General features: G+C 57.3%; 3 protein-coding genes across 4 annotated transcripts in view; 1 reads left to right on the forward strand and 2 right to left on the reverse strand.

The window, feature by feature from the left end:
- The window catches only part of Catsperd (cation channel sperm associated auxiliary subunit delta), a 38,273-nt gene extending 36,639 nt beyond the window's left edge, over window positions 1-1,634 (forward strand). Inside the window, exons 21-22 of the mRNA XM_004632965.2 lie at window positions 816-973; window positions 1,364-1,634. Of these exons, the coding sequence (XP_004633022.1) occupies window positions 816-973; window positions 1,364-1,634 (429 nt within the window). The remainder of the gene's footprint in view (window positions 1-815; window positions 974-1,363) is intronic.
- Window positions 1,635-2,473: 839 nt separating this feature from the next.
- On the reverse strand, window positions 2,474-4,483 carry Prr22 (proline rich 22). The gene is made up of 4 exons (XM_023716918.1): window positions 4,298-4,483; window positions 4,135-4,200; window positions 3,106-3,699; window positions 2,474-3,012 (listed from the first exon to the last, which is right to left on the reverse strand). The coding sequence occupies exons 1-4, from the start codon at window positions 4,425-4,427 to the stop codon at window positions 2,474-2,476; spliced, it is 1,329 nt and encodes a 442-aa protein (XP_023572686.1). The 5' UTR covers window positions 4,428-4,483.
- Window positions 4,484-5,035: 552 nt separating this feature from the next.
- Window positions 5,036-10,885, reverse strand: Dus3l (dihydrouridine synthase 3 like). Of its 2 annotated transcripts, XM_004632781.2 has the most exons (13): window positions 10,724-10,885; window positions 9,541-9,835; window positions 8,059-8,568; window positions 7,607-7,648; window positions 7,307-7,459; window positions 6,945-7,061; window positions 6,664-6,729; window positions 6,474-6,584; window positions 6,190-6,286; window positions 5,969-6,044; window positions 5,590-5,778; window positions 5,231-5,359; window positions 5,036-5,127 (listed from the first exon to the last, which is right to left on the reverse strand). In XM_004632781.2, the coding sequence occupies exons 1-13, from the start codon at window positions 10,819-10,821 to the stop codon at window positions 5,055-5,057; spliced, it is 1,956 nt and encodes a 651-aa protein (XP_004632838.1). In that variant the 5' UTR covers window positions 10,822-10,885; the 3' UTR covers window positions 5,036-5,054. The 2 variants fall into 2 exon arrangements, 1 of the variants encoding a protein (XP_004632838.1); XR_002821416.1 differs by lacking the exons at window positions 5,036-5,127; window positions 5,231-5,359 and having other exon boundaries at window positions 5,686-5,778; window positions 6,190-6,341.
- Window positions 10,886-12,924: the final 2,039 nt, after the last annotated feature.

Consider the following 12,924-nt stretch of genomic DNA (forward strand, 5'->3'; position numbering starts at 1 on the left):
TCCCTCCCTCCCTTCCTCCCTTCTCTCCTCACCCTCCTTCCTCTTTTTCATTGGGGAACACGCGAGCCTTCGCTAGATGTGAACTACACACCTAGTCCTCTTTAAAAAAACTTTTATCTTGAGGCTCCATCACAGTTGCTGACTCCCCCAAACTGGGTGGAAACTGGCGGTCTTCCTGCCTCAGCCTCCCTGGGTGTTGGAACGACAGGTGTGGGATGTCGTGCCCTGCTCCAGTTGCACCCCTTCTTGTGGGGACAGTAGTTGTACTGGATCAGCAGGCACCCTGATCATCTGCACCCCGATCATCTCATTCTAACCGAAGTACTTCTGTAAGGACCTTACTTCTGAAGAGGGTCATATTCCGAGTCTCTGGGGGATTAGAACTTCAACATGATTTTTTGGAGGGGGAGGCTGGGCAGGGGCACACTCAGTTCAATGCGTAAGACACTGCTAGGGCCTTGGGCTGAACGAATGTGACAAGCAGTGACTAAGACTCAGCCTCTGGCCGGATGTGGTGGCACCCACCTGTAATCCCACCTGGGAGGCTGAGGCAGGAGGAGCACTTCAAGTTTGAGGCCAGTCTGATTTAGAAAGTTTGAGGCCATCCTGAACTACAGAGTGTGACCCTGACTCAAAGAACAAAACGCAACACACAGAGGGGGGAAAAAAAAGAAGGGGGCAGCTGGGGGAGGCGGCCTGAGGTACGCTAGGGGCTCGAGCTGCACGCTGGTGCACAGGGCCCTCAGCCCCTCTGGGTGCCACCAGTGAGGTCCCGGTCGGGGCCTGGGGCTCCACTTCCCTCTGTCATCTCCCAGAACTATGTGAGCTGCCACAGCCCCAGCCCCAGCAGCCCCTTGAGGTGGCCGAACGTCCAGTATCAGGTGCTGGGGGGCCGGACGAACAATAAGATCATTTTTAAACAAAGGAACGGGATCTACATCTTCCACCTTTCCATCCTGGATCCATACTACAGGTGAGCAGGGCCCTGGGAGTGACAGCTGGGGACGCCCACTCCCACCCGAGGGTTCTCCCTCAGGAAATCCACCCACCCACCCGAGATTCACAACTAGATTTAGGGGCTGGGAGTGCAAGGTGGCGCACGCCTGTCATCTCAGCCCTCAGCAGGCTGAGGCAGGAAGATCCCTGTGACTTCAAGGCCAGCCTGGGCTACGTAGTCTCAGAAAATTAAAAACAACAAACAACACTCAAATCCATGGAGAACAGAGTGGGGGGCTGGCTCCCAATCCCTCGGGGTCACTGTGGACAGAATGGACCACGTGGTGAGCTGGGTTGCTGCTGTGGGCCCTCCTGCCGCTGGGTTTGTGTGCAGTGGGGAGGACTAGGCCTCCCCATCCGTGTCCAGCTACTGCCGCCTGGAGACCACCTTCAGTATCTACGTGTACGGCGCCTACCCACTGCCCCTTTTTGTGCCTGGAGTCACCATCATCCTGCTTGTGTGTGGCACACTGCTGGCCGTGTGGCTGGCCCACATCCTCCCCAGACTTCCCCACACGGACACCTGCCACAAGCTCAGGGAGGCCTGCAGGCTGCTGAGCTGGAGGTGCTGCAGGCTCTGCCGCCAGCTCCGTCTCCGTCTCCGTCTCCGTCTCTGGAGCCCTGGGAAGTCACCCTGATCCTGCCCCCAGGCTGTCTGAAAGTAAAATATTCTGCAACAAAGCAGGAAGCTGCACAGACCAGCCATGCTTTCCCTCCTGTATTCTGTGACATTCTGGTACCCTGGGTTATACCTAGGCAGCTGTGGGGTACAGACAGCAGTAACTCGTTATGTAGCGCAGGCCAAAGTCAAACTCGTGGCGATCCTCCTGCCTCAGCCTCCTGCTGGGATTAGAAGCTTGTGCTGCCACACCTGGCTTTTTGTGTTTTGGTACTGGGGATGCAATTTAGGTCCTCCTGAGTGTATGGCACCTACATGCTGCCCCTCTTTGTGCCTGCACTCAACTACGCTTTCAGCTATCCCTTTATCTTTTTTTATTTTTTTGTACTGGGAATTGAAATCAGGACCTTGCACTTGCCAGGCAGGCCCCGTGCTGAGCTATCTCCCCAGCGCCAATCACTTAGTCTAGCCAGGCAAGCTTCTCACATGGTGGTGCAAATGGGCAACCGCAGCACTCCAGAGACTGAGACAAAATTGTCTGCCTCTAGTCTGAAGAAGAAGAAAAAAAAAAAAAATTCCTCAATGCAGGAGTCTAGGTAGTGGATGCTACCATTTCTGAGGCTGTCCCCACCTTTGCCAGTTGGCTGTCCCTTTTCTAGTCCCAGGGCACTTGTTCACCATCTCCTGCAGCTCCAGGGTCCCCTGCTTGACTCCTCAGACCTGGGTCTTGCCTCGCGCCTCACCTGCCCTGTAGGACAGCTCACCCACGGCATGCAGCAGGGGGATAGGTGTCCACACCCAGGTGACGGCCTGGGTGCACAAGAGCACTGGATGCGAAGCTGAGAAACCAAATCCACTTTAATGGGGGGCAGAGTCCAGGTCCTGCCTGGCCCCAGTGGCAGCCTGCTTGCCCTTGCCCCCCGCCTTCCCCTTCCTGGCGGAGGAAGGGGCCCGCTTCTTCCTACGGGTGTCAGCCTGAGGGACAGGGGCCACAGGGTCGGCTCCAGAGGTGGCAGGGCAGGCCTGTGGCTCCTCATCTAGTGCCTTAAAGTTGAACAAATAGTCCACATTGGATACTGTGTCCAGGATCTCAGGGACACTGTAGTCAAATGACAGCAGCTCTTCAGGGAGGTGCAGTGAGTGGATGTCACTGACTGAGGTGTCCTGGCCACCGTGGCTCTTGGGGGGGCGATGCCTGCTGCTGGGGAGGCGTGGTCCACTCTTGGGGGGGCACTGCTTGCTCTTGGGGGGGCACTGCCCAGTATTGGGGGGGTGCGGCCCACTGTTGGGGGTGTGTGGCCCACTGGGGGGGCATTGCCCACTGCTGGGGAGGCACAGGAGGCGCGGCCCAGGCACCTTGCACACTGGGGTGACTCCAGCTCTCGGCTCAGTACGGCCTGGCAAACAATCAAAGAGCCTCATGGCGTCCTCCAGGAGCACCTTGTCAGGCAGTGTGGAGGTCCGGGCCACCTCATGCACTGGGGCCTCACCTGTGCCTGATAAGGTGGCTTCCAAGGCTTTGGGCTCACAGGGAGCAGGCGGCGGTGGTTGGGACAGGTGCAGCCCAGCCTCACTGCAGCCCTGCAGTGCCTTGGTGGAGAAGACCAAGGGCTCAGCAGGCTCCCCGAGGCCTTCGGGCCCTGGGACCTGGCCTTGGTGACCTTGGGGCTGACTGAAGGTGCCAGGGGCCAGTGGGGCCTCAGCAGGCAGTGAGACGAGCAGCGGGGGCACTGTGGTGTCTTTGGCAGGTGGCAGGGGGGCCCGGCCTCCCTTGAGCAGTAGTGAGGGCAGCTCCACAAAGCCAGGGGGTCCCCTGCCCCCCACGAAGCCCAGGGCCTCGTGGCTGGGCCTCTCTGGCGGGAAGTAGGGCATGAGGTATGGGGGTCCTGCTGGTTGGTAGTGGGGGTACGGGGGTGGCACTGGGGCCTTGGCATAGCACTGGGGCTCCAGGAGGTAGTTGCCTGGCGAGGCGGGGCCCTTGGCCACCGCCAGCTTGTACAGGGCCTGGCCGAAGTCGGTGGTGGCCCACTCGATTCGGTAGATGCGGGGGTCGAAGAAACACCCACAGGGGGCCATCTGGAAGCCTGCGGGAGTGGGGACAGGGACCCTAAGAGCAGCCTCCAGGGGGAGACGGCACTTGGGGCAAGCGGCACGATGTGGGTCTTTCAGGGTTCCCCTGGGAAGCAACCAGAGCTAGGAGGGGACTCCTTTGGAAGCCGAGGCACACAGATCTTTTTCTGGGGTCCTGCCTGGAAAACGGGGGCCCAGGCTTTATCTCGGCAGTTCCTTTGGGTGACAATGGCACCAGGCTTTTGGGGGTCTCATCTGGGGGATGAAGGCTGTTTCAGGGGCTCATCTGGGGGTGGGGGACGCGGTGTTTCCTTAGAGGATCCCATTCAGGGCACAGGGGGCACAGCCCTTCTTTGGGTCCCATCCGGGGATGGGACAGGGACAATCTGGAGCCTGCTCACGCCACCCAGCTCCCACATCTTCGCTCCAGGTTAGGGAGGCTCCAATACCTGCTGGGGGAACAGGAAACACATCTTTCTCCAAGGTTGGGGGTTGGTACAGCAGGTTCGCAGAGGCTGTGGACAGAGGCGCCGAGTGGCAGGGCCCTGAGCTGCTGGACGGAAGCCGGGCCTGACTGTCAGCTGCCCCCAAACGCCACCCCTCAGGTCATACCCATGGTGGGCAGAGTGTCGGTGCCTGTGAGCACAGGGCAGCCACCTGCGCCCACGTTGTTCCCGAGGCCCTGGGGGCTGAAGCCATCCTGGGAAGCTGCAGGCATGGAGAAGGGTTTAGGGTGCTCCATGGTGGGTGGGGGTCTGGCCTGGGCAGACCTGGGGCACAGACCACCCACCGGGAAAGAGGCCATGGCCCGCAGTGTTCTGTCTGCTGGTTACTGGGGCAGCAGGCAGAGGGTGAGCCCTGTCCACTCCTTGAGATTCCGGGGGGGTGGGGGTGAGCAGGGAGCCAAGAGGGACCCCTGGGGGTCACAGTCAGGTGTCCCCTAGAGCAGCCCAACCCTGGGCAGGGGCCCCCACCTTCCACCTCTTCTATCTATGTCCTGGTAATGGCCCCAGCCTGCCCCCTCCAGGTGGTGGCCCTGATGCACACCCCCACTGCCCTGCCGTCACCTGGGGCACAGCACTTGTCTGGCATGCGGGGTTACTGAGTAAGCAGGCAGGGAACTGCTGAGCCAGGGGCCAGCCAAGGCCGAGCTGCGGGCAGGGGAGGCAGGGGCTGCCTTAGCAACAAGAAACACGCAAGGATTTTAAAAGAATACAATTTATTAAGCCAGGCATGGGAGCACACGGCCGTGATGCCAGCACTGAGGAGGCTGAGGCAGGAGCGCTACCGTGAGTTTGAGGCCAGCCTGGGCTACATAGTTCAAGGCCAGCCTGGACTACATAGTGAGCCTCCAGGCCCGGGGCAGCAGCTACTTATAGGCATTGGCCTTGTGCTTGGGCAGGAAGGCGAAGTTGGGTGGCACCGGGCCCAGCAGCATCTCACTGTGAGGAGAGAGGGAGGGAGGGAGAGGAGGTGGGCATCAGGTCAGGCTGGGGTCCGGGAGGCTGGCTCCATGCCCGCCCTGACTGGGTGCCCCAAACGAACCTGATGCGGATCCAGTCAGCCGCCTGCTGGCTGGCCATGAGCGTCTCTAGGTAGTCACGGCCCAGGTAGTAGGGGGGGCGCTCATTGATGCGCTGCGGGAGCAGCTCCAGCAGGCCCACAGGCACATACCTGCAGGGGTAGGGCCAGGGGCAGAGCTGAGGGCGGACTGGGTAGGAAGGGCCGTAGGTCAGGTAAGGAAGGATGAAATGTAGGAAGGGAGAAGCCAAGGCTAGTTGGGGCAGGCAAGGAGGGAGGGAGCACAGCTGGTCAGGGCACAGCCTAGGCATCACAGTGGGGGGCAGGGCCAGGCTGGTGGGGCGGGGCCAGACTGGTGGGGGCGGGGCCAGGGCGGAGCCCACCTGCAGAGGAAAGACAGCCACTCCAGCAGGAAGCGCCTTGTCTTCTCCACACCCTGCGTGTCTGAGCCCCAGTGCTCTAGGCCATAGTGTGTGAAGTCCCGCAGGATGTCCAGCCGCTCGGAGGACGAGATGTCCCAATGCCTCTGCTCCTTTATCTCCGTGAACAGCCAGGGCTTCAGCAGGGCGCCTCTGCAGGGACAGGGACAAAGCTCAGCCACGACCCCACATCGCACCTAGAGGCCCAGGGTGTGCATGTCTCTGAGCACACACAGTCATACCAAGTGCCCTTGTCTTGTCCCAGCCCACACCTGCCTGTCTGCCTGCTACAGCCTGGGCTCCAGGTAGCCCTGGCTGTTCAATGACCTTGCAGGGAACCTACCGGGCAATCATGATCCCAGCGACTCCAGTCTGCTTGGCTCGGTTGGCATCCTCATATGATAAGATGTCCCCATTCCCTGAGGGGAGAGGCTTGGGTCTCAGGAGTTGCAGGGTGCCAAGAAGCCCACCAGCTGTTCAGGAATCCTAGGCCCCTGGCAGTCCTTGGCACAGCAGGGGAGTCAGTGGCATGGGTGCCCCTAGGCAGCAGGGGACAGCACTCACCGAAGAGTGGCATGGGGCTGGCCACCTCCACGCACTGCTGGATGTATTGCCAGTCGGCCAGTTTGGTGTAGCGCTGCTCCCGGGAGCGGCCGTGGAGCTGGGGGGACGCCACGGGAGGAAGAAGGCAGAGAAGATGGGGAGAGGAGGATGGGCTGAGAGGGCACAGGGGCGGGGGTGGAGAGAGGGGCACAGCGAAAGTGAGGAACAGCAAACGGAGAGAGAGGCCATTAGAAGAGATACTGGGGCTCCCACGGCCCAGATGCCCTCAGCGTCCCGAGACCCACCGTGACGAGGGCAGCACCCCAGGCCCGAAGCTCGGGCAGCAGGCGGTGTGCCAGGTTCACGTGCTCCTGGACTCCTGTGCGGATCTTCACAGTCAGTGGCACATCCAGCACCTGCAACAGGGACCATGTGGTTAGGCAAGTGGTTGGGGCTGAGATGGGGTGGGGGCAGGTGGGGACGTCCCACATGTACCTGGCTCATGCCACGAACGATCTGCTGGAACTTGGCAGGGCGGTTCATGAGGGCACAGCCACCACCCTAGGTGAGAAGTGCAGGTGGGGCATGGGTGGACCCGGCACGCTGTGTTCACCCCAGCCCTGTGTGCCCACAGAGGCCACCAGAAGCAAAGCCTGCCCTCCCCAGTCACACACAGGCATCCAGACCCCTACCCTGTCATGCTATCAGCTGGCTTGGTCCCCACTGCCCAGACAGGGAAACTGAGGCCCGAGCCCAGGGCAGCCAGCAGCTGTTACCTTCTTGTACACGAGGTCGATGGGGCAGCCAACGTTGATGTCCACAAAGTCCACCTCGATGGTGCGGTTCAGCAGCTCTGCACACTTCGTCATGGTGTCTGGGAAGCCGCCTTCTAGCTGCAGGGACAGCAGGCCGGAGCCAGGCCAAGCTGTCCCTCTTGGTTACTCAGAGCCACCAGAGTCTCAAGCCAGCCCCCACCCCCAGCCTCCCCAGAAGGCACTGATCTCTTTGAGACCATCTGATGCGGACACTACCCTTAGTCAAGAGGGGCAGGGCACATGACCCAGGCAGGTCCCTAAGGAGGCTCCCAACACAGCCACTGGGGGCCCCTACTCCCTGCCCCCCAGGGCCAAGAACAGACCTGGACCCCGAAGATGTCCTCGCATGGGTGACGTTTGAGCAGGGCCCACTCAGACGTCTGGCCCTGCAGCAGGTTGGTGCACATGGCCATCTCCCCACACGTCACGTCTGCTCCGAAGCGCTTACAGATCCGCCGGAAGGGTAGGTTCCCACACTGGGGTCGCAGGACACATGCGTTTGTTCTACTGGGAGGGGGGGTCAGGAAGGGGCCCCTGACACCCACCCCTGCCTAAAACCCACAGCTGGATGCATCAGTGTTCCCTGCTGCCCACAGGCCGTGGAGACCTCAAGCAGGTCCTACCGTTGTGAGTGGGGCCAGGTACAGTTTGCCGCTGATGTCCAGCTGGGGGGAGAAGATTCGCAGTGAGACCTGGGGCCCCATCTCCAGTCTAGGACATGATTTTCTCTGCCCTGCCCAGCTTGGCTCCTTTTCACTTCTATACCTTTCTACGTGTGTTAAATAATCTTGACCCTGTATTTGTTATTGAAGAGCTTTTATTCAACAGTCAAAGTCTAAGTTGCTGTGCCCACTCTTTGGGGAAGCACCCCAACACTGCATCTGTCCCTCCTTAACCCTCAAGGGCTGAGAGTCTAGCTTTCTCTGGGCTCAGCCCCCAAGAGGAAGGAGGATGTCCCAGCTGGGAGTGATGCCAGGGCACAGGCTGTGATTTCACGGTGTCTGAATAGGAACATGGATGGACCGTAAGGAGTGAGCACTGGCGTGGTCCTTAACAGGGAGCCCGAGACACCTACCCGCTTCTTCTCACAGGGCCGCAGCCTGACCACGTCCTCGTCCGTCAAGGGCCCGCAGGTCTGCGCAGGGCTTCCGGGAGGGGTGCCAACCCCCAGCCCTGCAGGGTCCTGCTGGGCAGCACAGTGGTTCTGCCCTGGATCACCCTCAGGAGTAAGCTTGGTGACAACTGTGGCTGGAGCAGTGCCCTGGCCGAGCCCACGCAGGGCCTGCTCTGCACGCTCAAAGCGGACCTGGCGTTTGCGCAGCTGCCGCTGCAGGGCCTTGTCCAGGGCATTGCGCAAGGGCGGCAGGTGGGCCCTGCGGGCCAACAGGTCCTCGAGCACTAGGTTCTGGCCCTCGGGCCCCAGGTGGGCACCAGCAAAGCGGCAGGTCACACCATAGGGGCACCTGCCAAAGGTTTCGAAGAGCACACAGCGGGTGCCCAAATCAGGAGGTTTGCTCTCCAGGTAACGGCCCACGTCATGCAGGAATCGGCAGCGGTCCCCAAAGAAACACTTGGCAGGCGATTCCTGCAAGAGACAAAGAGGCTGTGAGGGGGGGTGAGGGGGCACGTGGGTAGTGGGAAGCCCACCGGTGAGTATCACACCCAACCCCCACTATGCCTCAGTTTTTTTCTGTGCATGGGAAGAGAATCAATGCAGGTGCTCCCCAATTTACAGCAGGGTCATACCTGGAGAAGCCCACTATAAGCTGAAAATACCATCAGTCAGAAACAAATTTAAGAAGCCAAGTATAGTGGCGCACGCCTGTAATCCCAGCACTCAGGAGACTGAGTCAAGAGGACTGCTACGAGTTCGAGGCCAGCCTGGGCTAGAGTGAGATCCTGTCTCAACAAAACAATACCTCCCAACATAGCTAATGCACCAGTGTCAATTATCCACTCTCATGATCTTAGTCCCAAGAGAGGATCATGTGACATTACAGTCCAGAAATGATCAAAACTTAAAGTACAGCTGCTGCTTCCTTTTTCCCTTTTGGTTTTTTGGAGACAAGCTTTCATTTAGCAGGACTTGACTTGTACTCTCTGTGTAGCCCAGGCCAGCCTTGAACTCACAGTGATCTTCCTGCCTCAGCCTCTCAAGTTCTGGGATTACAGGCATGCGCCACCACACCTTCCTCAACTGCAGTTTCTACTGAGTATAAGTCACTTTCCCACCACTGCAAGTCAAAAAGCAAACAGAACACAGTCATCTCAGCCACTGAGGAGGCTGAGGTAGGAGAATCTCAAGTTTTAGGCCAGCCTCGGTGACTTAGCAAGACTCAGGAAATACAGATCAGTGTTCAGTGTTTGCCTGGCATGCATGAGGTTCTGGATTCCAGACCCAGCACTGCAAAATAAAGCAATGAATAAATAATAGAAGTCATAAAAATAAGTCAAACAAACTAAGCCAGCACAAATCATACTCAATCACACTATGACTGAGGAGAGGACCAAACGGAGACTCAGGAGCCCCAAAATGGCCTGGTGGAGCTGAACTCACCTGGATCAGGGAAGGGCAGAGCCGATTCTGGTCATACTGAGCAGGCTTCATGTGGGGCCGGCCCTTGTTCTGGCCCCGCGCTCTCTTCTGTCCCTGGGGCTGCTCCCCAGGCTCCGCCACTGCCTCCACAGATGCCGATGCGTCCTGCGTCTGCTCATCCTCCAGTCGGATCCTCTTGGCCTCAGGCTCAGGCACGTCACTGCCATCAGGGTCTCCTGCCTCAGTTTCCTGGCAGAGCTTCTCTTGTCCTTTGGCTTCCAGGAACCCGTGGAAGTGTTCCCTGGTGGTGAGGTATCTGGGGACAGAGAGGGGGAGAAAAGGACTCTTTCAGGGGCCCCCTGTACTCAGCCCCAAAGCACTGGCGGATGAGAATGGGTGCCCCTGCTGGAGTGCTTCTGGGAGCTCACTACTTTGAAACAGTCACTTGCCAGGCTGGAAGAACCTCAAGGCCAAAGAGAAAACTCAAGTTACTTTTTGTATGTATGTATGTTTGTACGTACTGGTGACCGAACCCAGCTGTATCACGGAGCTACATGAGCACCCTTTTTTATTTTGAGAGGTTCTCACCGAGTTGTTCAGACAGGAGTCAATCATGAGATCCTGCTGCCTAACCTCCCTCGGTGCCTGGATTACAGGTGTGCGCCACTACGCCCATCCTGCGAGGGTCTGTTTTTGTCCCCAATTTTACACAGCCCTGAACAGCCTTAATCTGGATAAATTAACAACAAAAACAAGTCCCAGAATGCCTCGCAGCGAGGACCAGATCGCTATATTTTCCAGCAGCCTTTCAGCCTGTAAGACACGGTAAGCCCCAGAACACCATGCACTACTCGCTTCGGACACAAGTACCGCGTCCCTAACTGCAACTAAAGGTGCACAGGTGCTGCCCAGCCATTCGGAGGGACTACAATTCCCAGAAAGCACCGCGGACCTCCTAAACCCCGCCCGCCTTAGCATGCACGTGGCCGTTCTTTGGACATATGACAGCTTCCAAAGTGCACGATCTCCGGATCTCTGGTGTGGTCGAGCACCTACCTTGCAGGTGGAAAAAAGAGCACATACTGAAGGGTCGCGAGACAGGGTCGAGACCACTGCCCCACCTCCCGGGGTGCACCGTTCGGGAAGCGCTACGGATACCGAACAGACCACATAAGATTATCCTCGTCCTCCCTCGGGGACTCACTGAGGCTTAATGGGCGCCACTCCCCGTTCCAGAACGCTCGCTCCGGAGTCTGCGTCAGCACCACTATCCGCCGGAGCCGCCTCCGCTCCCTCCGCCATCGACGCCCCTCGCGCAGGCTCCGGAGAGTAGGAAGGAAGCCTCGCGGGCTGCGCGCGCGCTCCCGCCCGGGCGCCACCGGAAGTGCGCATGCTCACAGCGCGCCAATGAGGCCCTGCGGATCCTGCCGCCCCGGGAGCCTCCTGGGTGTGGGCGGAGCCTCACCTGCTGCGCGAAGTGCGGGACCCCCGGGGCCGGCGAGCTTTGGGGGTCACACGCGGTTGGCCGGTGGGTGTGGTCTGACCTCCTGTGTGAGTTTTAAAAATGTTTCCATGAGGGGGTTCTAGTTCCCCATAATCTGTTTGTTTTGTTTTTCCCGCGGAACCAGGGATTGAACTCAAGCCTTTGCATTTGCCAGGGAAGTGCTTATTCCATTGAGGCATCTCCCTGGCTCCTATTTATTTTATTTTATTTTTTAATTTTTTCCCCTCTATTTTCGTTTTTGGTACCCGGAGTGGAACTCTGGGCCTGGCGCTTGCTACGCAGGCGCTGCGCTGCTGAGCTACATCTCTGTGCCCCCCCCCTTTTTTTTCTCATTCCCTTCTCCACCCTTCAACCTCTTGTTATTTACGAAAGCTCTGTTTTTTTCTTCCATTTTCCCCCCTTCCTTTCTTTTCCCCCGCCCCCTCACTTGTTGCCCTTCTCATTGGAACATTTTCTTCCCATTACCCAATATTTATTATACTTTTTGGTTCTTTTTTTACACTTTTCATTTCTCACAACAGGAAAACAATGTGGTATTTAAGCATATGTCTGATTTATTTCAAGGTACATCCCTTACCTAGAGATATCTCAAGCGTATCCTTTATGGCAGAGTGGGACTCAATTGTATTAAAACAAAACAAAGCACACCACATCTTCCGTTGGGAGCCATGGAAGCTGGAAAGTTGGTCAGATGTGTGAAAGTGAGACTAGGCCTCAGTGCCGAAAGCAAGCAAGCTACCTCAGCCTTGAGATCAGCATTCTGACTGGTTAAGGTCAGCTGTTAGTCCCTGGGCAACCTCGTGTCATGTGGCACTAACTTTGCAAAGGTATGGTACACGTCCATATTGGTGCTGGGGGGGGTGGTCTCTCCAACCACCAGAAGAGTCCCCACCTAACCCAGCTCTTGTCTTGTCCATGTTTTCCTCACTCTCTTTCTCCCCAGATGCAGTGGGTCACTGAGAGGCCAACGGATCCCCACAATCTTCTTTATCCGTTCATCAGCTGATAGGCGCTTGTGCGGTTTCCAAGGTTTAGCTATTACAAACTGTTGCTGGGAGCGTGTGTGCCCATAACGGTGTGGCGTGATGCCTTTAATCTTTCAGGAGGAAGGGAAATAATTTTTGCGTAATCTCCACGTTGGTTTCCACAGTGGTCGTACCAGTCTACACTCCCACCAACAACGGCAAAGGGGTTCTTTTTCCTTACAGCCCCATCAGCATTCGGTAATGGCTGATTTCTCAATGACAGCCATTTTTTTTCTGGAGGTGAAATCTCAGCATTGTGCCAATTTGCATCTCTCAAATGCACCGTGTATCGAACTTCTTTTGTGTATATTTGTCACTTTCATTGCATCTCATCTTGAAAGTGTCTTTCAGATGCCGATTTTTGACATTGGTTCTTTAAACTTGAAGGGACTGATTTTTTTTTTTTTTTGAGTTCTTTATATATGCTAGGTATCAGTTCTTTGAACGAAAAACAACTGGCAAAACTTTTTCCCATTCTGCGCATTGTTTCTTCACTCTGTTGGTAGTTTCTCTTACCGTGCAAGAGCTTCTTAATGACTTGAGATCCTCGGTGTTGAGTCGCTGTGATAGTTCTTCTGCATCTGGAGCTTAGTTCATAAACTCTGCCTACATCAGTGTCTTCAGGGTTCTTGGGTCCAGGGAGATAGCTCAGTAGAATAAGCGCTTGCCTGGTAAGCGCAAGGCCCTGAGTTCAATCCCCTGTACTGAAAAAAAAAAAAAAATGAGTTCTACTTATTCTGTCTTCCAGCAGAGTTAGTGTTTCTGTTTAATATTTAGATCATTCGGGGCCGGGGAGATGGCTCAGTGGAATAAGCGCTTCCCTAGCAAGCGCAAGGGCCTGAGTTCAATCCCCAGTTCCCCCCCCCAAAAAAAAAA

The sequence above is a fragment of the Octodon degus genome, unplaced genomic scaffold (genome assembly GCF_000260255.1).
Source record: "Octodon degus isolate 3935 unplaced genomic scaffold, OctDeg1.0 scaffold00050, whole genome shotgun sequence".
NCBI classification, from domain to species: Eukaryota; Metazoa; Chordata; class Mammalia; order Rodentia; family Octodontidae; genus Octodon; species Octodon degus.

What these genes read in the sequence shown, in the direction of transcription:
- Prr22 (XM_023716918.1), bottom strand. Translation starts at nt 4,427, where the DNA reads ATGGAGCACCCTAAACCCTTCTCCATGCCTGCAGCTTCCCAGGATGGC. An exon ending in GTTTCCTGTTCCCCCAGCAG is followed by an intron (nt 3,700 to 4,134) that starts GTATTGGAGCCT and finishes CCACTCCCGCAG; the next exon opens with GCTTCCAGATGGCCCCCTGT. An exon ending in AGCCACCTTATCAGGCACAG is followed by an intron (nt 3,013 to 3,105) that starts GTGAGGCCCCAG and finishes ATTGTTTGCCAG; the next exon opens with GCCGTACTGAGCCGAGAGCT.
- Dus3l (XM_004632781.2), bottom strand. Translation starts at nt 10,821, where the DNA reads ATGGCGGAGGGAGCGGAGGCGGCTCCGGCGGATAGTGGTGCTGACGCA. An exon ending in TCTGCCCTTCCCTGATCCAG is followed by an intron (nt 8,569 to 9,540) that starts GTGAGTTCAGCT and finishes TGTCTCTTGCAG; the next exon opens with GAATCGCCTGCCAAGTGTTT. An exon ending in GGCCCTGTGAGAAGAAGCGG is followed by an intron (nt 7,649 to 8,058) that starts GTAGGTGTCTCG and finishes TTCTCCCCCCAG; the next exon opens with CTGGACATCAGCGGCAAACT.